Consider the following 24,423-nt stretch of genomic DNA (forward strand, 5'->3'; position numbering starts at 1 on the left):
CTGAGCATCGCTGGGTGGGACTCAAAAAAAAAAAACAACAGAAAAACAAAAAAGAGAGACTCAGTAATCACGGGGACCACCAACACGCATGACACCAAGTCATACTTTCTCCCTCACCCCCTGCCCAAGGGGGCCGGTGGCAATACCCCCACGGGTGGAGTGGGGGGCAGGACCACATACTGGGGGTGAGGGAGGGGGTCTCCAGAGCCTGGAAACTGTGGAGTGGTAGGGTTGGTCTCCTGGTTCCACGGGGGACTTCCTGCGCCCACGCTGGGTGGGGTGTGACCCCCTGCGAGAGGCAGTGTTGGGGGGCGAGGAGGGGGGTCCCCACCATTCCCCTCTGTCTCTAGGTGAGCCCTGGGCGCCCCCCAGCTCTTTGGGACTGTCGGACTGTAGGACACCCCAGGGCTGTGTCCTACCCACCAGTGCCCACCCGCACCCCCGTCCCGAGAGTGTCCCCTGCCCAGCATGGCCCTGAGGCCTGCCCCGGAGAGGGTCCAGCCACTGCCCCAGGGCACGGACCCTGACCTGGCGCCGCTGCCAATCCCTGCTGCGTCCTGAGAAGCCGGTTCTGGTTCTTCTGGCGCTGGGAGTCAAGCCTAGGCTGTTCTAGCATCTTCTCTGCTGGCGAGGGCACCGTTGGAGGGGTTGGGGGGGGGGGGCTTGGCTTATTAGGGGCGAGCTGACCCCCCACCTTGATCCAGCCCAGAGGCTGGAAGTCCGTGTCGTCCTCATTCTCCCGGGGACCCAAGGTGGCAGCCCAGGTCAACCTGGCCTTGATCTCCCTCACTTGCCTCACCATTGTCTGCTCCTGACCGTGAGATGTGTCGCCTCCACATGACTGCAGGAAGGAGGCTGGCCTCCTCCTTCCTGGAAAACGTCCTCCGAGATGGCTCTGAGAGAGGCTGGTCTCACGCATCGATGGTTCAGAGACTTGCGGGTGTCCCCGGTGTCACCCCTGAGAGCACACACTCTGTGGGAGTTCTCGTTAGTGGAGATTCCCAGTTCGCCAAGGCCGGGCCCGGCCGGGCAGAGCGTTTCTGACGCCATCTAAATGCAGGCAGCTCGCCTAGGGCGTGGGGCTCAGCGTGGTGGGTCTTCGACTCCATGGAGTGTGCAGTTACAGGGTGCGGGCCTGGTTCCTGTCCCTTGCCGCTCCCCTTGTCGGAAGGCCTCTAGGCTGACCGCTGGTCACTGTAGGAAAAAAGCCCAGGGGTGTGTATTTGTTTCCTAAAGTCCTCAGGCTAAGGAACGAGGGGAGTGACTGCAATGTCCAGTGGTGTCCGCTGCCCTTCACACTGACCTGCACGCGGTGTCCTGAGCACTGGGAGGGTTGGAGGAGGGACCCCAGGGCAGAGCTCTGGAGGATTCAACTGTGGAACCTGGCCTTCTGCTGAGAGTGACTTGGAGTGCCGGGGAACCTGGGGAATGTGTGTGTGTTTGTGTGTATATGCATGTACATGTGTATAGGTATGTATATGTGTGTATGTATGTGTGTATACATGTGTATGCATGCGTGTATACATATGTGTATATATGTACGTATATATGTATGTGTGTATGTGTGCACGTGTATTTGTATGTGTGTATATGTGTGTACGTGTGTATATGCGTGTATGTCTTTGTGTGTGTATGTATGTGTATCTGTATATGCCCATGTGGGTGTGTATGTGTGTATATGTGTGCATGTGTGTGTAGGCATGTATATTTGTATGTGTGTATGTGTGTATGTATTTGTGTGTACTTGTGTGTATGATGTATGTGTATGTGTGTACTTGTATGTAGTGTATGTGTGTAGTGTATGTGTGTCTGTGTGTATGTATGTATGTATGTGTATATGTGTATAGTGTGTATATGTGTGTAGTGTATGTGTGTATAAGTGCATTTGTGTGTATGATGTATGTGTGTATGTGTGTATTGTATGTGTATCTGTATGTATGTGTGTATATGTGTGTAGTGTATGTGTGCATAAGTGTATTTGTGTGTACTTGTGTGTATGATGTATGTGTGTATGTGTGTAGTTGTGTGTATGTGTGTAGTGTATGTGTATCTGTGTATGTATATGTGTGTGTATGTGTGTGTCTGTGTGTCTGTGTGTACCTGTGTGTGTATGTTTGTGTGTCTATGTGTATGCAGGGGGAGGACAGGCCACTGACCTCATGGGAGAGGAACTTGGGGCCGAGGGCCCCATCCCTGTGGTCGGACGTTGCCACGTCAGCAGTGTGAAGGCTCAGGAACACGGGGGTCTGTGGGGCCCGGTTGCCATGACCTCGGGAGGGCGGCAGAGCTGAGCCCCGCCATCCTGCAGGCAGAGGACAGGGTGCGGGAGTGCTGGGGCGGAGGGTGTCGGGGTGGGGGAGGGTTCCCATTGTCATCGGTGCCTCTCGAGTGGGGGGCAAAGGTCGAGCCGCTCTGGGGGACGGTGACGCACAGGCGTCTCCTGGTTTTCCCGTGTTGTCTTGCCAACCCACCTCTGCGTTCGTTCCATGTAGCCCCCTCCCCGTGACTGTTCCTCCCTCTCCCTCTGCTGAACGAGCGAAGCGGCTTTCTTGCCCACCCGTGGGCCGTATCCAAGACACGCGGCCCAGGGTCACAGGGTCACCCGCGGAGTCTCACTGGCCAAGAGGAAACCAACTTCGAGGGGCCAGAGAGATAGCACAGCAGGGAGGGTGTCTCTCTGGCACACGGCCAACCTGGGTTCGATCCCTGGCATGCCCCGTGCACCGCCAGGAGTGATTCCTGAGCGCAGAGCCAGGACTCAGCCCTGAGCATCGTCGTCAGGTGGGACCCAAAAAGAAAAGAAAAAAAAATTCAGGGGTTAGAGCAATAGAAGGTTGGCCAAAACATCTGCCTGGCATGCAGTTGACCCCAGTTCAACCCTCAGCATCCCATATGCCTCGGTTCCCTGAGCCCACAAGGAGTGATCTCTGAGTACAGAGCCAGGTGTAAGCCCTGAGCACTGCAGAGGGTCTCACTCACCCTCCACCACCAAGAAAAGAATTTTAGAGCTGGTGGCGAGATAGCACAGCAGGGAAGTCCCTTGCCTTGGTTGCAAGTATCCTAAGGGCCCGATGCCAGCACCATCGACAACCCCCCGAGCACTGCCAGGAGTGCTCCTTGAGCACAGAGCCACGAGTCAGCCCTGAGCATCCTTTGGTTTGACCCCAAACCCCACAGGAGAGAGGACCAAGGGAAAGGAATTCCTGGGGACAGTGTTGGCTCGGTCCCCCGAGCACCGCCAGGAGTGATTCCTGAGTGCAGAGCCAGGAATCAGCCCTGTGCATCGCCGGGTGGGACCCAAAAAGAAAAAAAAACCTCAGCCCTGGCAAGGAGCCAGACTAGCAGGGGGGGTTGACCCACAGCTATGGCGGTCACACCCGGTCAAGGGACAGCAGTGGGCATCCGTCCAGCTCCTGGGGAAGGACCCCACTAAGGACCCCTCTAAGGAAGTGCATGAGACTGGGTTTGGGTGAACAGGGGTCTCTGTTGCTGCAGAAAAAGGCTCTCCAGCACCAGATAGTTCTAGAAGGCAGTGGAAACTCCGTCTCTCAGAGCTCATCTCCTCTCTCCAGCGCCAGATGGTTCTCGAAGGCTTTGGAGACACCCCACCCCCAAGGCTCATAGCCCGGAGTCCCCCGGGAGTTCAGCCATTGGTTCCTGAAAGTTCCTTCTGGAACCTCCGAGCTTGGGGGCCGAGGGGTCAAGTGTGGTCATGTGAGATTCAACGTCATCTTATTTTTTATTCTCTATTTGTTTTTTGCTTTTTGGGTCCCACCCGGTGCTGCTCAGGGCTGACTCCTGGCTCTGCACTCAGAAATCACTCCTGGCAGTGCTCGGGGGACCCTAGGGGATGCCGGGGATCGAACCCAGGTCAGCTATGTGCAAGGCAGATGCCCTCCCTACTGTACCATTGCTCTGGACACTGATTTTTTTTTTTTGCTTTTTGGGTCCCACCCAGCGATGCTTAGGGCTGATTCCCGGCTCTGCGCTCAGGAATCACTCCTGGCGGTGCTCAGGGGACCCTAGGGGATGCCAGGAATCGAACCCGGGTCGTCCGCATGCAAGGCCAACACCCTCCCTGCTGTGCTATCATTCCGACCCCTTCGCTGGAATCTTGGCGCTCTGTTCTCCCCCGTCGACTCACCCTGTCGTTTCATTGGCCTTGACCTTTCCCTCCTGTGATGTTCAGCTCAGCCCCTCAGCGAGACACGCTCACCATCCATGCTTCCTCTCCTAAGTGCAACTCTCAGGCACCAACTTGGGGTTTCGGGAGGTGAATGAGGTGGCTGGGCAGACAGTGAGCGGGTGCACACAGGGAGGACAGCATGGAGGAGGAGGGCTGGGGAGTGGCAGAGGGTCAAAAAGGGCTCGGAGTGACACCCAGGGCCATAAAGGGTCTGCTTGGCGGATCCCGGGGTCGACCAGTTGACCAGCCTCAGTGTTTCAAAGGCAACTTCTTCTGTGGTCTTTGTTTGGCCTCTGGGGTGCCGCTGGGCATGGGTGCGAGGTTTTCTGCAGCTTCCGTGACCCCGGAAGGCCAGGGAGGGCGTTTTTCTCTCTTCTTCCTCCTTCTCCCTCCCCCCACCCCCCCACCTCTCTGTCCAAATAGCGCTTGCTTGCGTGCAGAGCTTTTTCTCTCTCTGCCTGAGAGATCTTCCTGTCAGGAGCAGCCCCAGAGGGAGGAGAAGGGGGAGTGTTTTGACACAGGAACGACGGGGTAGGGATGACAGAGGCCAGTTCCCGCAGCGAGAGAGTCCCCAGGCGGGTTGGAAACCGGGAAACGGCACAGACTGCCAGGTCCTGGCGGAAATGACGGGTGTGTGTGGGGGGGGGGCGGGGTATACACCCAGCGATGCTCAGGGCTGACTCCTGGCCCTGCGCTCAGGAATCACTCCTGGCGGTGCTCGGGGGACCCTATGGGATGCCGGGGATCGAACCCAGGTCGGCCACGTGCCAAGCCAACGCCCTCCCTGCTGTGCTCTCTCTCTGATCCCAGCGAGTAAATATTTTATTTGTACTTTTTGGGTCCCACCCGGCGATGCTCAGGCCTGACTCCCGGTTCTGCACTCAGGAATCACTCCTGGCAGTGCTCAGGGGATGCCAGAGATTGAACCCAGGTCGGCTGCATGCCAGGCCAATGCCCTCCCTGCTGTGCTATCACTCCAGCCCCATCCATGGAGCCTTTATTATTTTTATTTATTATTGTTTTTTCTTTTTGGGTCCCACCTGGCGATGCTCAGGGCTGATTCCTGGCTCTGCACTCAGGAATCACTCCTGGCGGTGCTCAGGGGACCCTAGGGGATGCCAGGGATCGAACCCAGGTCGGCTGCATGCAAGGCAAATGCCCTCCCCACTGGGCTATTGCTCCAGCCCTGACATCACTGAGGGCTGCAGAGAGTGACCCCAGGACCACAAGGCAGAACCAGGGGTCAGAGGTTGTCCAAAGCACCACCCACCCACACCTGCGGGTCAAGCGGTGGCACTTCAGACGGTCCCCCACACACGCACCCAGGCATGGCTTGGGGTGGCCCTGGGGTCCCCAAATACCACATCCTCGGGATCTCCCATTAAATCACTGACCCACTTGGCCAAGAAGCACCTCCCAGCACAGAAGACAAAAAGGCAAATAATCCAGCTAAAAATCAAATCCCGGGTGCTAGATTATCTGGACCACCTGGGGGGTGGAGGGGGTCTGTGAAATGGGGGCTGGCTGCCTGCAATGCAGGATGTGCCCTAACCACTGCACTCTCTTTCTGGCCCCCTGAGACGGTGTTGCGGAGGGCCCAGGAGTCGGACGCGCTTGGTGACTGAGGTCACTCTGCTCCACCCACTCAGGGCTGTGACCCCCGTGGGCCGCCCCTACGCGGTGAATTTTTTGGGGGGGAGGGTGTCACCCATCCCTGAGTCTCAGCTCATGCCCCACCTCAGTGGGCACCAGCGGGTCCCTTCATCCCCCTCCTGTGACGCTGCACCAAGCATGTCCCTTAAACTCGTCTCTCGTCCCCAGAGGTGCAACTGGTCACCTTTCCAATGGCTGCGCCCGAGACTGGCTTTCGTCTGTGGATGTCGATGGTGTGGGCGGCGGGGGTCAGCTTTGGGCTGTTGTAGGCAGCAGAGGTAGCTGTCCCCTCTCCAGCCAGCACTGGCCTCTGTCACCTGCTGTTCCCTGCACAGGACAGAGGCAGGGAAGGCACCAGTTGATCGGTTCATTTCCCAGCAGCCTGAGCACTGAGCCGGGAGCAATCCCCTGAGCACTGAGCTGGGAGTACCTACCCCCACCTTACTGCTGCACTTGGCCCCTGTCCCAACTACCTTTTTTTTCTCTCCTCCGTCCCCAAGTTAAAACACGAAGGTGACAGCTTGCCCAAGAGTGCAAACCTACCGGTGGGTCCCCCAAGCCGCACTCTGACAGTGCTCGGGCCCGTGGTGTTCCGGGGGCCACGGCGTTCCCGGGGCTCAGCTGGGGCCGCCCCAGCCCCCGCCAGGAACATTCAGCCGCCATGAACCGCCACCCTCTCCCTCCATCTGTCACGCCGCGAGCGTTTCCTCCCGTTCTGACTAAAAAAGGATTTTTCTGCTCGCAGGCACGCAGGCCTCTGGAACCCGCTCGGCGCCCGCCCGGGCTGCAGGGCCCAAACCTTCCCGCGGGTTGGCCGGCGCCCCCAGGAGAGGGGCTGGGACCCCCTCGGCAGCCCGGGTGCCCCCCAGGGCCAACTGGTTCTGATGTTCTGTCCCCAACCCCAGTCCCCTGGCAGGACAGTGAGGCTGGCTGGGGGTGGGGGATGGAGGGTCACCCAAGACTGATGAAGACGGGAGGGAGGGGAGGAAGGAGGGAGGGAGGAAGGAGGGAGGGAGGGAAGGAGGGAAGGGAAAGAAGGGAGGGAGAGAAGGAAGGAAGGAAGGAAGGAAGGAAGGAAGGAAGGGAGGGAGGGAGGGAGGGAGGGAGGGAGGAAGGAAGGGAGGGAAGGAGGGAGGAAGGAAGGAAGAAGGAAGGAAGGGAGGGAGGGAGGAAGGAAGGAAGGGAGGGAGGGAGGGAGGGAGGGAGGGAGGGAGGGAAGGAGGGAAGGGAAAGAAGGGAGGGAGAGAAGGAAGGAAGGAAGGAAGGAAGGAAGGGGAAAGGAGGAAGGGAGGGAGGGGAAAAGGAAGGACGGAAGAAGGGAAGGGAGGAAGAGAAAGAAGGGAGGAAGGAAAAAAGGAAGGGAGGGAGGGAAGGAAGAAAGGGAAGGAAGGAAGGGAGGAAGGGAAGAAAAAGAAGGAAGGAAGGAAGGAGAGAGGAAGGGAGGGAAGAAAGGAAAAAGAAGGAAGGAAGGAAGGAAAGGGAAGAAGGAAAGGAAAAGAAGGAGGGACAGGAGGAAGGAAGGAAGGAAGGAAGGAAGGAAGAAACGAAGGAAGGGGAAGGGAGGGAGGACAGAAGGAAGGGAGGGCAAGGGAGGCAGAGAGGAAGGAAGGAAGGAAGGAAGGAAGGGAGGGAGGGAGGGAGGGAGGAGGGGGGAAAGGGAGGGGGGAGAGGGAGGGAGGGAGGGAGGGCCAGGGGGCGTCCATCCTGACCATCCCTCCCACTGGGGCCTGGGGGTTCTGTGTGGGTGGGCGAGGTCTGCACATGGGCCGCTCGCGACTCCCCTGCGGCCTCTCCCGGTCACAGTGCAGGGGACAGGGGGACCCCAGGACGGCACCCACAGCCCTTCACCTGGACTCGCTGCACCCCTTGGCTGCCCGGGCCCGGGGTGGGCACGGCGGTCTCTCTCGCCCCTTCGTTGGCCCTGTCCTGGGCACTCACGGGTGGGGGCGGGGGGTGAGGCGTCGGGCGGAGGGGTGACCCCCGAGGAGTGTCTGGGCTGGGGTACACCGAGCCCCCGGTCCGACCCGGGGTCCCCCAGGCAGGGCAGGTCTGTGGGGGGGCGGAGTGTGAGCTCTGTGTCCGCGGGTGGGACTCCGCTTCACAGGACGCGTGGATCAGAGCCGAGTGTGGGACTCAGAGTTTCGTGGATTGTGTGTCCGTGTTTGTGTAAACACGCAAAAAATAAAAAGCTGGCGGTCAGGCCGTTCCCCCACTCCAGGGAGGTGCATGGCGATGGTCAGGCGAAGGAAGGAAACCAGGCTGGTTGGTCTTAGCAGCAGTTTATTACAGGGAAGATGTCATGGAGGCCTCAGGAGTCCTCAAGCACATGCACCCCGAGAGAGCCCCCCAAGAGCCCCGAAAATCCCCTTATATACATCATGGTACCTCTAAAGGGCCAATATAGTGAGGTCATCAAAAGGAGTTACAGAAAGAACATTGAGGCAGCAAACATACACAGTTTCTTTACATCCACAGGCCAGTAATCTTGGCCTCACCGATTTGGATTAACACACCAAAGAGGAGTCTGCGAGAGCTTGGAGCCTACATCTCCAAGATCAGCCTGCCTGGAGCCAGGCATCTACGTCCCAAAGATCAGGCCTGGCTTAGCACCTGGGATCTGCTTACCCAAGACCAGCTAGGTTCCTGTGAGATAAGGGAAACTGCCTCAATATACTGAGATCATTTACTGAAGGCAGTTTGAAGGGGAGAAAGTTCAGTCTCATCCCAGCTAGTCAGGACACGTAAGAAAACTGCTTCTAGGGCAGATTCTCACTTAGCAGATCAACTCACACTAGAACAGATGTCCCTGGATGTGTTTCTCCTCTCCTTGTCCGACCAACATATAAGCATACATGATATAAATCATTTCATATGGACACAGTAAGAAATACTTTGAGCATATAGAATTGCTCTCCTAGGGCCATCTCGATCTCAGATTGCAGTGCTCAGGCCAGATATCTGTCCTGTTCCTAGCAGCAGGGTCCTAGTCTCATCGTTTCTTTTGGATCATGACAGCATTTGCCTATGACCAAACTCTTAACCTATAGTTAAGAATCGTGGCACCTTGGCCTGGCCCCATCGCGATGCCAGGGTAGCACATAACTTACCGGCTTGCCCTGGTTCCATCCAGTCCCACGTCGGGACCCTGCCCTTGGGGTGCTAGGAAGTGAGGGCAACTGAGGCTTAAGTTGAGAAAGCAGATGCCCGGGAGCGAATAATATCCAAAGCCAATTAAATTCTAAGTTATAAAGCATAATATGAATTAATTGTCTTCCTGTATCTATACAAAAGGACACTGCATTAAAGTAAACGATTCAAAAGACATGAGGAGAGGAGAAAGGCAATATTGACTTACAGTACAGCTTCAGTGTCTAAGAAGGATGAGACCTTACAAATTGGTTGGGGAAGAGAGCATAGAAGAGGTTACAGACAGACAAAGTAATGGGAGTGACTCGGGAGCACTGTGATGGGTGCAACCTGATAAACCTAAGCCCCGTGTACTCCAACATCTCACCCTTTTCTGTTCGTACTCCAACACGTGTCGCTGTGTGGGATTCTGAGCTCGTTTGTTGGTTGTGTGTTTGTGTTCATGTGTGGGACTCTGAGCTTGCCCATGGGTTGTGTGTCCATGTTCGTGTGTGGGATTCTGAGCTCATTTCTGGATTGTGTGTCCGTGTCGGTGTGTGGGACTCTGAGCTCGTCCGTGGGGTTGTGTGGCTGTGGCTCCGTGGGGGACTTGTGGTGCTGGTTTCCCACAGCACGTGTCCGGGTCCGAGAGCCTTGTGCGTGGCTGTGTCCGCCCATGGGCTCTGACTCTAGGGGTGAGCTGGCCCCATGGCCCCCGGAGCCTCCAACCTCACTCTCACGCCTGCTCCCCACACGTGCTCCCTGGACCTCACGGAGCAGCAGTGTGGGGGGTCCCGGGGGGGGCGTGGGGGCCGCTGGGCGTGGGTTCCACAACTTCTCTGATTTTTTCTGTTTACTTTTTACTTCTTCCTAGAAGGTACGATCAGGATTGCTTCTCTCCTTCCTTCCTTCCTTCCTTCCTTCCTTCCTTCCTTCCTTCCTTCCTTCCTTCCTTTTCTCCCTCCCTTCCTCCCGCTACACCCAGCAGCGCCCAGGGGTCCCCTCCTGCCAATGCTCAGGGGCACCATATGTGGCCCCTGGGGTAGAGCCCGGCCTGCCCGCTGCCCCGCTGTCCTGTGTGCCCGCCCCCCTTCATTCCTCTCCCTCACAGGGGGCGCCCTTCAGGGAGAACCCAGGGGCCTCTCCCTGGGCGGGGGCCAGTGCTCCAGCGGGCTTCTGCACGCGAGGCGTGTCCGCCCAGGTCTGTGTCTCTGGGAGACTAACCTGGGGGTAGGGGGGGCCGTAGAGGCGGTTCAGGGACAGACCACGGAGGGGGGGGGGCCTATGTGCCCTCCAGGCAGCCCCTCCAGAGACCCTAACGCCTGCTTCTGGGGGCCCCCGAGAACCCCATTTCGGGTGCCCCCAGCAGCAGAGCTGGGTCCCCCCCCTCCGTTCTCCTTCCCCCCACGCACCCCTGCGCCTCCCCCCGGGATTAATGTGCTAATTGCCGGAGCGGCGGCTCACGCGGTGTGGGGGCGCCCGCCCGCCCCCCAAGGCAGCAGCTCCAGGAGGAACATGGGCTCCCCCGTCTGCTGCGTCGTGGTGGGGGGCTGAGACCTGAGCAGGGCCTGCCGGGCACTGGGTGGGGGGCTGTGGGGGTCTCCTGGGGGCAGAGGGCATGACCCCCACCCCCACCACCCTGCGCTCCTCCCTCAGGGTCCCGGGCCCCCCCTCTGCACCGTGGCTGCCTCTTGGGGTCCTGGTGGTCTGGGCAGGCACTTCCTGGGGAGGAGGCTGGGGGCCATGTCCCAGCTGCCCGCGCTGGACATGGGGCAGCCGCCGGCCTTGTCCCTGGTGGCGATTCACGCGGGCACTGAAGGCCGGGTGCAGGGGTGAGGCCAGACGCAGTGGTGGGCGCACGCAGCTCCCCGGCCTGTCCAGAGTCTCGGGGTGGGCGCCTGTCCCGGTCTGCGGGGCGTGGGCCTCTTCCTTGGACAAATGCTCCTGAACTCGGCCTCGGGTCCGAGTTGGTGCTCCGGGGCGCGGGCTCCCGTGCTCCCGCCCTGCTCCTCCCATCCCCCTATGGGGGTGAGGGTGGCGTCCACGCAGCTTCCGGGGCACTGAGCCAGATCCGAGCCCCAGTCAGTGCTGCAGACTGACCCTGTTGGGCCAGAGCCTCGCGGGGGGCATCTGAGCTGGCGGGGGACACACTTTCCTCCCCTCCCCACTTACCTGCCTCCTTCCTTCCCTCCTTTCTTTCTTTCCTTCCTTCCTCCCTCCCTCCCTCCCTCCCTCCCTCCCTCCCTCCTTCCCTTCCTTCTCATCCTTCCTTCCTTCCCTCCCTTCCTTCCCTTCCTTCCTTCTCTTCCTTTCTTCCTTCTCTCCTTCTTCCTTCCTTCCTTCCTTCCTTCCTTCCTTCCTTCCTTCCTTCCTTCCTTCCTCCCTTCCTTCCCTTCCTTCCTTCTCTTCCTTTCTTCCTTCTCTCCTTCCTTCCTTCCTTCCTTCCTTCCTTCCCTTCCTTCCTTTTCTCCTTCCTCCCTCCCTCCCTCCCTCCCTCCCTCCCTCCCTCCCTCCCTCCCTCCCTCCCTCTCTCTCTTGGGTCCCACCCAGCAATGCTCCTGGCTCTGCACTCAAGAATCACTCCTAGCGGTGCTCGTGGGACCCTAGAGGATGCTGGGGATTGAACCCGGGTCAGCTGCATGCCAGGCAAACGCCCTCCCTGTTGTGCTATGGCTCCAGCCTCCTTTTTTTTCCTTTTCTTATTTTTTTTCTGTTTTTTGGGTCCCACCCAGCAATGCTCAGGGGTTCCTCCTGGCTCCGCACTCAGGGATCACTCCTGGCGGTGCTCGGGGGACCCTAGGGGATGCTGGGGGATGAAACCCGGGTCAGCCAGGCCAGCGCCCTCCCCGCTGTGCTGTCACTGTGGCCCCAGCGGGCAGCATTTTGAACCCTTCTCTCTCTCTCTCTTTCTCTCTCTTTCTCTCTCTCTCTTTCTCTCTCTCTCTTTCTCTCTTTCTCTCTCTCTCTCTCTCTCTCTCTCTCTCTCTCTCTCTCTCTCTCTCTCTCTCTCCTCTCCCCTCTCTCAGACCAACGATGCTTGGGCGCCACGTGGAACTGGCTGTACTTCATCCCCCTCATCATCATCGGCTCCTTCTTCGTGCTCAACCTCGTCCTGGGGGTGCTGTCTGGGTAAGTGACCCTGGGGCTCAGCCCTCTGTCACTGTCCACTGCATGTTCCTGGCAGGGCCCGGAGCTGCGCCTGCCACCTGGGTGGGCGTCCAAGCCCTCGGCAGGCATCCGAGCCTCACCCGGCGGGCCTGGTTTAGCCCCCGGGGGCTTGTGGCCGCGTTTGGGGATTTGGGCACTGGACCCCATGGTACCCGCCCCCAGCACTGCCGGTGGGTGTCGTGAGTGGGGGGCACCGGCCAGCCCATCCCCATCGGGGAGACCCCAACTCCGTGGCTTGCTGCCAGCCTGGCTTTGAGACTTTGGTGGTCGGGTGTCTCGTTCTCCAGCAGGACCCGGGGTGGGGACTGTCAGCTGTGACCCAGATGTTGGGTCCCTAGTGCCCCGGGGGCTGGCAGAGATCCAGCCTCTCCCGTCATCCGCCGTGCAGCGGGGATGGCCCGTCCGCGGCCCCTGGGCAACCCTGCAGGTGACCATAGCCACCACCTCATCAAGCTCTTTCCCTTCCATGCCGTGGCCACCACTGCCCGTCTCGCAGCCTGCTTTTTTCTTGTCAGTCCGGAATTACCCAGCACAGAGCTGGTACCCAGTGTCAGGCACCCCATGGCCTGAGCTAAGCTGCTTTCTCGAAGCACGGCACAATCCCCAGGTTCCAGGAACCTGGGAGGGGGCTTATTTCTCTGCAGGGCTGGGGGACAGCTTTAGACCATTGCTCCCTGCTGCCAAGGCCCCGGGCATGGGCTGAGTTTCCAAGAAGCCTTGGGAACTCGTTTGTTCCCAGAAAAATGCAGGCTTGGGTTTCTTTGTCACAGGGAGCAAGTATGTCCAAGATAAAAGACCCAACACTGATTTTTTGTTTTCTTTTTGGGCCACACCCCGGCGATGCTCAGGGCTGACTCCTGGCTCTGCACTCAGGAATCACACCTCACGGTGCTCGGGGGACCCTATGGGTTGCCGGGGATTGAACCCGGGTCGGCTGCGTGCAAGACCAGCGCCCCTCCCCGCTGTGCTATCAATCTGGCTCCTCATCTTGATTCTTTGTTCTTTTTGGGTCCCACCCGGCCATGCTCAGGGCTGACTCCCCGGCTCTGCACTCAGGAATCCCTCCTGGCGGTGCTCAGGGGATCATGTGGGATGCTGGGAATCGAACCCGGGTCTGCCGCGTGCAAGGCAAATGCCCTACCCGCTGTGCTATTGCTCCAGCCCCTGAATTTTTTTTTTTTATATTTATCACTGTATTACTGTCATCCCATTGTTTGTTGATTTACTCAAGCGGGGTTCCAGTCCCATTGTTTGTTGATTTACTCAAGCGGGTTCCAGTAATGTCTCATTTATCCCAACTGTGAGATTTTATCAGCCTCTCCTTACTCGTCCTTCCCAATGCTGCCGTATTGGGGGCTCTTTCAGGGTCAGGGGAATGAGACCCATTATGGTGACTGTTTCTGGCATCTCGAATACGCCACGGGGAGCTTGCCAGGCTCTGCCGTGCGGGCGGGATACTCTTGGTAGCTTGTTGGGCTCTCCGAGAGGCATGTGTGTGTGTATGTGTGTGTGTGTGTGTGTGTGTGTGTGTGTGTGTGTGTGTATTTCCCGCTAAGATTTGTTGCCTACTGTCTGAACCCCATCAAATATGGTGTGGCAATTATAGAGAAGTGGGTAGGGAGTGTCTTATGATGTGTCCAGAAGTATGTTTACTCATATGTGAGGCTCGGGCAGAGTTGTGTGGAAAGCGGCCTGGAGTATGGTGGCGGTTGGGTAGTGGAGGTCGACTGCCAGGGCAGGGTCCCTTGGGGTGGGGAGGGCTCTCACCCGTCCCCTCTCTGGGGCGTCCTGAGTGAAAACAGCCTGGTGCAGAGTCCGGTGGCATGGTTATGGGGGCTTCATGTTATGCTTTCTTCCGGGGGGAGCAGCTGTGAGCTCTGGAGGGTGGACGATGAGGAGATTATCTGGCGCCGGGAGGAGGTGGCTTATGGGTGTGACCCCTGGGTCACTGGAGACTGGGGGAAGCAGGCAGGGGATCTCTGCTCCAGAGTCCCGTTGAGCCCAGAGTCAAAGGTCACAAATATAATATATTGGGCTGGAGCGATAGCACAGCGGAAGGGCGTTTGCCTTGCACACAGCCAGCCTGACCGAGCCGGGTTCGATTCCTCTGCCCCTCTCGGAGAGCCCGGCAAGCTACCGAGAGTATCTCGCCCGCACGGCAGAGCCTGGCAAGCTCCCCAGGACGTATTCGATATGCCAAACATAGTAACAACAAAAGTCTTCAATGGAGACGTTACTGGGCCCGCTCGAGCAAATCGATGAACAATGGGAGGACAGTGATGTATATATCAGAAAAATGTTCATGGCAGGGAACGGAAACTGTGGGAAGAAGAGAAGATCACTTATTGAAAATAAAAACTGCAGTTGAGGGCTGGAGTGATAGCACAGCAAGGAGGGTGTTTGCCTTGCAGGTGGCCAACCCTGGTTCAACCCCCAGCATCCCCTAGGGTCCCCCGAGCACCGCCAGGAGTGATTCCTGAGTGCAGAGCCGGGAGTCAGCCCTGAGCATCGCCAGGTGGGACCCAAAAAGCAAAAATAAATAAAAAGTAAAAACCGGGGCTGGAGTGATAGCCCAGCGGGGAGGGCATTGGCCTGGCATGCGGCCGACCCGGGTTCGATCCCTGGCATCCCATAGGGTCCCCTGAGCACCGCCAGGAGTGATCCCTGAGTGCAGAACCAGGAGGAACCCCTGAGCATCGCCGGGTGGGACCCAGAAAGCAGGAAAAAAATCAATAAAATAAAAACCAACAACAACAAAAATAAAACCCTGCACTTGGCCCAGGAGGGCATGCTATGCTATGGACTTGAAGGGGTGAGGGTCTGCATGTGGGGTGCAGGTTCAAGTCTGCCAGAACTGAGTGATTCCTGAGCCAAAAAAAAAAAAAAAGAAAGAAAAAACCTCTAGCAACAGGGAAAAAAAAGTAGGATCAGTATCGGCAGAAATAGGAGAGAAATTATGCCAAGCGCCAAATCACAGGTTGCTGTGTGGGGAGGGAAAAAAAAATAATAAAAGGAGAAGAAGAAGTATGTTTTGCAGTTAGCACAGCTCTGGAAATAATAGTGAAGCCGGCTGCCGCTGAAGGCAGGCTTTTCACATCAAGGTGAGAATGAGTCATCGCCATGGACTTGCCTCCCAAGATGCTAGAAAGCAAAGGACTAGAAGTCGGAAGTTTGGAAGTCGGGGCTGGAGACATAGTCCAGCGGGGAAGGCATTGGCCTGGCACGCGGCCGACCCGGGTTCGATCCCCGGCATCCCATAGGGTCCCCCGAGCACTGCCAGGAATGATTCCTGAGTGCAGAGCCGGGAGTCAGCCCTGAACATCACTGGGTGGGACCCAAAAAGCAAAGAAAGAAAAGAAGGAAGGAAGGGAGGGAAGGAAGGAAGGAAGGGAGGAAGGAAGGGAGGAAGGAGGAAACAGGAGGTGAGGGCTGGAGCGATAGCACAGCGGGGAGGGCGCTTGCCTGGGACGTGGCCAACCCAGGTTCGATCCCCAGCATCCCCTAGGGTCCCCCGAGCATCGCCAGGAGTGATTCCTGTGTTCTGTAGGGAGCTCTCTCGTGGGACCCCCCACCCTGTGTTCTTATAGGGGACCCTCTCACTGGGACTCCCACTCCCGTGCTGTGGGACCCCCATCGCTTATCCAGGATGTGGAATACTCAGGCCAGGGGTCCCGGGGGACCAGGCTCCTCCATCTGGCCTTAAGTACATCGGAGCCGCACCCAGAAACACCCAGGGGCTGTGCCGTACCAGGGAGCCATTAAACCGGAGTCGGTGGCTTCAAAGTTCATCCATTCACCAGGTCGTGTAGGGGACCCTCTCGCTGGGAGCCCGCCCTGTGTTCCTGGTCACTGAGAACGGCAGTGGTCACAGGGGACAAGTCCAGCCTGACCATATGCATCCTGGTGGTCACCCCCAGCCTTGGGTGCTCGTCCTGGCCCCCCACTGGCCTTCCTGCCCTCTCTGCTACCCTTTATTTTTTCCTTTGCTTTTTGGGTCCCACCCGGCGATGCTTAGGGCTGACTCCTGGCTCTGTGCTCAGGAATCACTCCTGGCGGTGCTCGGGGGACCCTATGGGATGCCAGGGATCGAACCCGGGTTGGCCGGGTGCCAGGCCAACACCCTCCCCGCTGGACTATCTCTCAGCCCCTGATCTATCTCATTTTTTTTTTGGACAGGGCTAGTGATGCTCAGGGCTGACTCCTGGCTCTGCACTCAGGAATCTCTCCTGACGATGCTCGGGGGACCCTCAGGGATGCTGGGGATTGAACCTGCGCAGAGGCAAACCTTGATCGGAAAATCACGGTGGGGGAAATTTGCAGCGTTTGGATTTGGGGATTTATAGGTGCATCAGTCAGAGTCACTCCTGACATTTAGCCGGACTGGGAGCTACCAGGGGTGGGGTGCGGGGAGTCCCCGGGATGTGGCAGTCCTCAGCCCTGTGGTGCCAGCAGTACTCGGGACGTCGCATGGTGCCCTGGACAGTCGCCTCTGCCGTGTTCAGCCGGGGTTGGCACATGCATGCCACCTGTGTTGGTTCAGGATGTTGCTGGAATGTTCTCTGTGTGCTCCTCTCTGGCTGGTGGGAAAGAGCCCGGGTCACCCGCAGGGTGTGAGTGAGCCCAGGTTCCCCAGTGCAGCTAGACTGTGTCCCCCTGCCCCCATGTCTTGAACTGTTGTGGGAACAGTGCCCAGGCCGACGTGCCCACCTCCTCCAGGGCCCCTTGCTTAGGCTCTGCGTGGCCCAGCCCCCACCCAGATCCACCGGCCTCATGCCTTCTGCTCCCCCCAGCCCTGTCTGTCCTTGTCCCTCAGTGCCATGGACCCCTCCATTCATTGCAGAAGCCTTCACTCGGAATGACACAGTGTAATTTGGTTACGGGTTTTAAACATCATCTGAGCAAGGACAAGCGTGGACATCCCATGAAGGCTTCACCCCTGCCCGCTGCCAGGAGCACATTATTAATATTATTATTATTATTATTATCATCATCATGTATTTAATACATCACTGTGAGATGCAGTTACAGACTCATAAACTTTTGTGATTATGTTTCAGTCATGCAGTGATCGAGCACCCATCCCTCCACCAGTGCACATTCCCCACCACCCATGTCCCCAGTACCCCCCCATCCCAACCCTCCCCCTGCCTCCCTGGCAGACAATCTCCCCCAGACTCTCTACTTTGGGGCATCCTGGTTTGCAATACAGACACTGAGAGGCCATCACGTTGGGTCCTTGTTCTACTCTCAGAACCCATTTCCCATCCTGAGCGATGCCTCCAACCATCACTGACTCAGTGATCCCTTCTCCATCCCAGCCGCCTTCTCCCCCAGCTCACGAGGCAGCTGCCAACCATGGGGCAATCCTCCTGGCCCTTGTGTCTACTGTCCTTGGGTATCTGTCTCACATTATGATATTTTATATTCCTCCGCCCCTCTCGGAGAGCCCGGCAAGCTACCGAGAGGATCTCGCCCGCACGGCAAAGCCTGGCAAGCTCCCCGTGATGTATTCCATATGCCAAACACAGTAACAAGTCTCACGATGGAGACGTTACTGGTGCCCGCTCGAGAAAATAGATGGACAACGGGAGGACAGTGACAGTGATGGCCCACAAATGGCACTTGCCACCTTCCATCCATCCCAGTGTCCTTGTGGGCTCAGGACAATCCCGGGAGACCCAGGGAGGCTCTTGTCACACCCGGTCCCTTGTGGGGGGGCTCTGTGTCCCCCGAGCTCAATGCCATGGGGTCCGGGGGAGGGCCGGGTGGCACTCAGCTTCTGCCACGTGTTCAGACGGGCCCGTCTCACCCGTGGGCTGGGTCTGGCAGGATTGGGTTTGTTTTTGTTTTGTTTTGTTTTTATTTTCAAAAATTTGTTAGTCACTTGCTCTCGGCGCATTTTTTTTCTTTCTGCCTTTTGATCTGTCCCCGTCCGACCCTAAAGCCATATACGTGGGGGGCAGAGGGCAGGTGTTCAGAGAAGACAGTGCAGGGGTGAGAGGGTGAGGGCCTTGCACGCAGCTACCCTGCTTGCTCTGGTGATTCACGCTGCGGGTACTCCGGAGCACTGCTGAGGGCCGCCCCCCAAATAAACACCGCAATCCCAAAAGCGCCTCCCTGACGTGTCGGAGGGTTTTCACACCCGGGTTTATGCCGGGCCGAGCCCTCCAGGGCCTGTTCTGCGAGTCCCCAAAGTAAGAGGGTCCCACCCTGGATTCTCCATCTCCTCCCTCCCTCATCCTCTCCTCCCTTCTCCCTTTTTTTTTGCCCCTTCCTCGGGCCATGCCCCGCGGTGCTCAGGGCTTCCTCCTGGCTCTGTGCTCAAGAGTAACCCTCTCTGGTGCTTTTGGGGGCTCCTCTGCGGTGCCAGGGATCAAGCCCTTTGTCAGGCACCTATAAGGCAAGTGTGCGCTACCCACTGTGCTGTCTTTCTGGCCCCCGTGTCTTGGGTCGCGTTCACTATCCCCAGGGAAGGGGGATGATTCCCGTCCAGCTCATCAGCGTATCTTCCTCTCTCAGGTCATGAGAACGGGGGGCTCCCACGACCCTAGTTGACCCTTTCTTGTTCTCCGGCCCTCTGCAGTGCTGGGGATCAAGCCCTGTGTTGGGCACCTGTAAGGCAAGTGCGCTACCCACTGTGCTATCTCTCCGGCCCCCATGTCTTGGGTCATGTTCACTATCCCCGGGGTGGGAGGGAGGTGACCCTGTCCAGCTCAGCATCCCAGGGGACTCCCCTCACCCCCATAACCCCTTTTCTGGTTCTCTCTCTATTCCCCCCCAGCTGATTCCTCGCAGACCTGATCACCCTAGGACCTGCCCCTCCCCCATTTCAATGATTGGGACCCCCGTGAGCTCAGGGGTTGGGGGATAATTCAGAAGTTGCGACGAGGGGCTGGAGCGATAGCACAGCGGGGAGGGCGTTGGCCTGGCACGTGGCCGACCCGGGTTCGATCCCCGGCATCCCATAGGGTTCCCCGAGCACTGCCAGGAGTGATTCCTGAGTGCAGAACTGGGAGTCAGCCCTGAGCATCGCCAGGTGGGACCCAAAAAGCAAAAAAAGAGAATTTTGTGATTTTAGAATTGAGACCTTCAGACCATGCTGGGGTGTGTGTGTGTGTGTGTGTGTGTGTGTGTGTGTGTTTGAGTGGGGGAAACGGAGTAGAGGGGACATTTACACACATACACACACACACACACACACACACACACACACACCTCATCCTACCCATTGGGGTTCGTCTCAGACCCCGCACGACCATATAAGTGTGTGGAGACCACCCCCCCCCACCGGATGGAGAGTGGGAGGCTGAGGAGTTCCACGGGGCACGTGAGGCTGGGGCTGTTGAGGGTCCCTGTGGCATCTCCGGGGGTCCCTGTGATGGCTCCCTCCGTTTAGACCCTCCACAGAGGGCGTCGGCGGCAGTGTCGGAGGCTCTGCGAGATGAGGAAACCGTTTTCTGTGATTTTCTTTCTCATCCTGGTCAGGGCTGGGGGAGGGGGTGGGGGTGCGGGTGCCCCCACGCCCGGAGATGCCGGCTAGCGTGGGCACCCCGGCAGGGGGGCACGTGTGCCCTGAACCCCCACCCCCACCTTCCCGGCCGCCCGCGTTGTCGGAGCCAAGCCCCCACCCCCCCCTCACTCTTTCTTTCCCCTCCCGATGTCAAGTGCCTCGCCACTTAATTACTGCGCATCCCAAAATACTCCGCATCTCGCAGAAATATTGAGATCGCTCCTTCCCGGGGAAGCCGCGCGGGAAGGCGCGCCTGGGGCGGGAGCCAGAGGGACCCCCGGAGCCCCGCGAGTGTCCCCCTCATCCCTCCTGGCCACCAGGAGGCAGGGCATGATCTCTGGTTCCCCCACCCACCCAGCCCTGTCCCCTTTTTCTCCAGAAGCGCCACCCCCAAGAAAGAGACAGGCCACGGGGACCTCGTGGGTGGTCCACAGGCTGCAGGAGAGTTGGGGAAACTGAGGCCGAGGGGTTGGACTTCCTCTTCGGCCAGCCCAGCCCAGGGTGGGTGCTGGGGCCCCGCCCCTCCCACCGCCATGTCCTCGTGCACCACTGGCCCTTCTTGGTCATGGCACTTTGGGCCACCCCCGGGGGCTGCAGACGCAGGCAGGCGGAGGCTGGCTCCGTCCCGCCTGTTGGGGCCGGGAGGGTGAGCCTGCAGCCCGGGCTCCTGGTGGGTCTTCATAGCTCCCGCCTGCTCCGGCTTTGCCAGCCTGCGCTCAGCGCTCACCTACTATGTGCCGTGAACAGTCAGTGCTCACCTACTGTGTTCCATGAACAGAGAGTGCTCACCTACTGTGTGTGTGACCGGTCAGTGCTCACCTATGTGCCATGAAGTTAGTGCTCACCTACTCTGTGCCCTGAACAGTCAGTGCTCACCTACTGTGTGCCGTGAACAGACAGTGCTCATCTGTGTGTCACAGTCAGTGCTCAATGCTCACCTACTGTGTGTGTGACCAGTCAGTGCTCACCTACTATGTGCCGTGAACAGTCTCTGCTCACCTACTATGTACTGTGGCCAGTCAGTGCTCACGGTGTGCCGTCAGTGATGTCCTACTATTCGCTGGGAACTGACTGCAGAAAGGGATGCGTCTTGGTGACCCAGAGGTGGGAGCCCGGGACCCGGGGCTGGCAGGGCTGGGTGTGGGCGCTCTCCAGGGGCCGGGTGGTGGTCTGGGGTTATGCCCCGGCTGCACAGGCCAGGGGGTCGCAGCCTGTCAGGACCCAGGCCCTGCCTCCTCCTCCTCTTCTTCCTCCTCCTCCTCTTCTTCCTTCTCCTCCTCCTCCTCCCCCCTTCCTCCTCCCCTTCCTCCGCCCCCACCCCTGCCCCCTCCCTGCCCTTCCCCCTCAGCCCCAGGCCCCCCTTCCCTCCCCTATCATTCCTGGCAGCCAGGCCCATCTCCTGCCCCAGGGCCTTTGCCCCTCCACCCACTGACCCTGACGTTGGAGTCTTCCCCACTAGCCCCGCTGCTGTGCTGCTCAGCTCATTGTACCTTGGGGCGCCTTTGCCCTCACAGGTTTGGGGGGCCCCCCAGGAGGCTGGTGTTGGCAGGGCGCACCCCCACCCCTGGCATACCCTCAGAGGGGCCCAGCGTGGCCCCCTGGCCTCGTCTCCGGGACTTTCCCAGGGCGGAGGCAGAAGAAACGTAACAACGCAACAAGGCAAGGCAGCACTTCGGCCGATTACATAAGCGGGAGGGAGCGAGTCTGCCTGCTTGCAGGAGGGGAGAAGGAGGTGCCTGTGTGTATGAGTATGTGTGTGTGTGTTAGTGTGAGTATGAGTGTGAGAGTATGTGTGAATGCGTGTGAGTGTGTGTGAATGTGCGTGTGAGCTGTGAGCATGTGTGTATGTGTGTGAATGGGAGTGTATGTGTGAGTGTGTGTGTGTCAATGTGTGAGTGTGTGTGTGTGTGTGTGTGAGAGAGAGAGAGAGAGGCCCCTGCCTCGTTCCCCGCCTGGCGGGGTTGTGTGGTCTCCGACCCGAGTCAGGGACGTTCCCCTGGGCCCGATGGCCGTGGCGTGTGTGTTCCTCCTTCCTCCGCGGTGTGTCTGTCTCTCCTGCAGGCCCGTGGAGCGTAGTGGGAGATGGGGGGGGGGGTGCGGGGTTTGGGTTTGGAGGGCGTGAGTGGGAGAGTCTAGTCCCTGGAAGGGGGCGCCAGGGAGAAGAGAGAAACTTCAGGGAGAAAAAAGAAGGGAAAAAAAAAGGTTCCTGGTTGCCGTGGCAACGTAATGAGCTTCCAAAAGTGGTATCTCTGGGCCCCGGGTTTTTTTTTTTTTTTTTTGGCTTGGGAAGGCAGCGGTGTGGTGGGGAGGGGCGGGGAGGGGGGAGGGGGCCGGCCAGGAGAGCGAGCGAGGAGGAGCAGCAGGAGAATGACAGTCATGACAGTCGCCGCAGGGACAGGACGAGGCCACCAGAGAGACAGGCCTGGGTGACGACGGCGCCACACGGGGCCACGGGGGTGGGGGCGGTGGGGGGGGAGGCCATGCATTCTGGGGGGCTGTCGGCCCCCTCCCCCTCCCCCCAGGCTCAGGGCTATGCACAGGCTGAGTTCTCTGTGTGCAGTTAAGGGTCCAGAAGCCCAGTGCTCCCCTCCTCCTCCTCTTCCTCCTCCTCCTCCTCCTCCTCCTCCTCCCTCCTCCTCCCTCCCCTGCCTTGTATCTCCCACCCTGCCAGCAAGTGACCGGCAGTGGGGGGTGTGCGCATAGCCAAGCCCCCCCCACCCCTCCCCGAATATCCTGGGACCAGCAGGGTCCGGGGGCTCCTGGGGGAGGAGTCCTGATCGAGGACTCGCCCCACTTATGGGCTCCCCCACCCCCGACATCCCAGAAAGCCCCCCCCCCTGCCCAGGGTCTCTACAGAAACCAGCCGGGCGGCGTGTGGGCACTGGTGGGCAGGTCACGCTCAGGGTCCGAGGGGCACCCGGCGCCCACCAGGCCCCAGGACCGGCTGCGCTCCCAGGGGGATCTGCAGAGGGAGCCCCGAGGCCCCTCCCTGGTCCCCGTGGCCCCGATGTCCCCCAGCCCTGGGCGGTGCATGACCCTCCACGTGCATCCCTGCGTGCTCGGCCATGTCCACTGTGCCAGGAAGCGTTGACCGGGGAGCCTGCTGCCCCCTTGCGCCCGCAGGGATGGCTGCAGACACCCTCAGCCTCACAGATTGCGGGCACAGCTGGGACACTGATGCAGGGTGGGAGAGAGGGAGGGAGGGAGGGAGGAAGGAAGGAAGGAAGGAAGGAGGGAAGGAAGGAGGGAGGGAGGGAGGGAGGGAGGGAGGGAGGGAGGGAGGAAGGGAGGGAAAGGAAGGAAGGAAGGAAGGAAGGAAGGAGGAAGGGGGGAGGGAGGGAGGGAGACAGGCCTGCTCTCCCTGTAAGAGGCAGAATCCCCCGCTCAAGTACAGGACCAAAACGCTAAAACAGCAGAGAAAGTGCTTGCCTGGCACATGGTGACCTGGGTTCAGTCCCAAGCACCCCATCTGGTCCCCTTAGTTGCACAGTCCTGGAGCACAGAGCCGGGAGTCAGCCCCGAGCACTGAGCCAGGAGTCAGCCCTGAACACAGAGCCGGGAGTCAGCCCTGAACACAGAGCCGGGAGTCAGCCCTGAGCACTGAGCCGGGAGTCAGCCCCGAACACAGAGCCAGGAGTCAGCCCCGAGCACTGAGCCGGGAGTCATCCCCTAGCACAGAGCCGGGAGTCAGCCCCGAGCACTGAGCCAGGAGTCAGCCCTGAGCACTGCCAGGTGTGGCCCCAGCACAAAAAAGAGAGGTTCACGTTGTGCAGACGCCAGGCAGGCGACTGAGACGCAGCCCGTCAGCTGACAGGTAGGCCTTTGACTTTCTGATTTTCAGTCGCTTTATGCTTTTGACCCAAATCTTAGAGGGATGTTCTTATAGCCTCTTCCCTAAAGCCCTACAAAGTTTACTTTCCGGAAAGCCTCTGATGAAACCTGTGGGTGGCGAATGGCTTGGGTGAGGGGATCCGTTTTTCATTGATTCCCCTGTGTCGCGAATGGCCTAGTATCAGTCAGTCCCAGGAAACTCGGAGACATTTTATTGCTCTTTGAAAACACACACGTGAAGGGCTGGAGCAATAGCACAGCGGGGAGGGCGTTGGCCTGGCACGCGGCCGACCCGGGTTCGATCCCCGGCATCTCCTAGGGTCCCCCGAGCACCCCCAGGAGTGATTCCTGAGTGCAGAGCCGGGAGTCAGCCCTGAGCATCGCCGGGTGGGACCCAAAAAGAAAAAAAAAACACACAAAACCAGTAATATTATGAGTGTGTTATAAATATATTGTAGTAATAAAAATTGTGTTTCTATATTTCAATATATTATCAGTATAATAGGAGGATTACATTATGTCCCTTGAAAATATTACTTTTTTTTAATGACTTTGGGGGCTGGAGCGATAGCACAGCGGGTAGGGCGTTTGCCTTGCACACAGCCAACATGGCCGACCCGAGTTCGATTCCTCCGCCCCTCTCGGAGAGCCCGGCAAGCTACCGAGAGTATTCGATATGCCAGACACAGTAACAACAAAGTCTCCAATGGAGACGTTACTGGGCCCGCTCGAGCAAATCGACGATCAACGGGAGGGCCTTTAATGACTTTGGGGGCCAGAGAGATAGCACAGTGGGTAGCATGCTTGCCTTGCATGCGGCCGACCCGGGTTCAATCCCCAGCATCCCATAGAGTCCCTCGAGCACCACCAGGAGTGATTTCTGAGTGCAGAGCCAGGAGGATCCCTGAGCATCGCCGGGTGTGAACCAAAAACCAAATAACAACAATAA

At 58.8% G+C, this 24,423-nt stretch overlaps 1 protein-coding gene across 1 annotated transcript in view; it reads left to right on the forward strand.

The window, feature by feature from the left end:
* CACNA1E (calcium voltage-gated channel subunit alpha1 E) overlaps positions 1 to 24,423 on the forward strand; it is a 179,051-nt gene that overhangs the window by 99,053 nt on the left and 55,575 nt on the right. The window contains 1 exon segment of the mRNA XM_056108143.1: positions 11,992 to 12,094. Within this exon segment, the coding sequence (XP_055964118.1) occupies positions 11,992 to 12,094 (103 nt within the window).

This window comes from Sorex fumeus, unplaced genomic scaffold (assembly GCF_029834395.1).
Source record: "Sorex fumeus unplaced genomic scaffold, SorFum_2.1 ptg000195l, whole genome shotgun sequence".
Lineage (NCBI taxonomy): Eukaryota > Metazoa > Chordata > Mammalia > Eulipotyphla > Soricidae > Sorex > Sorex fumeus.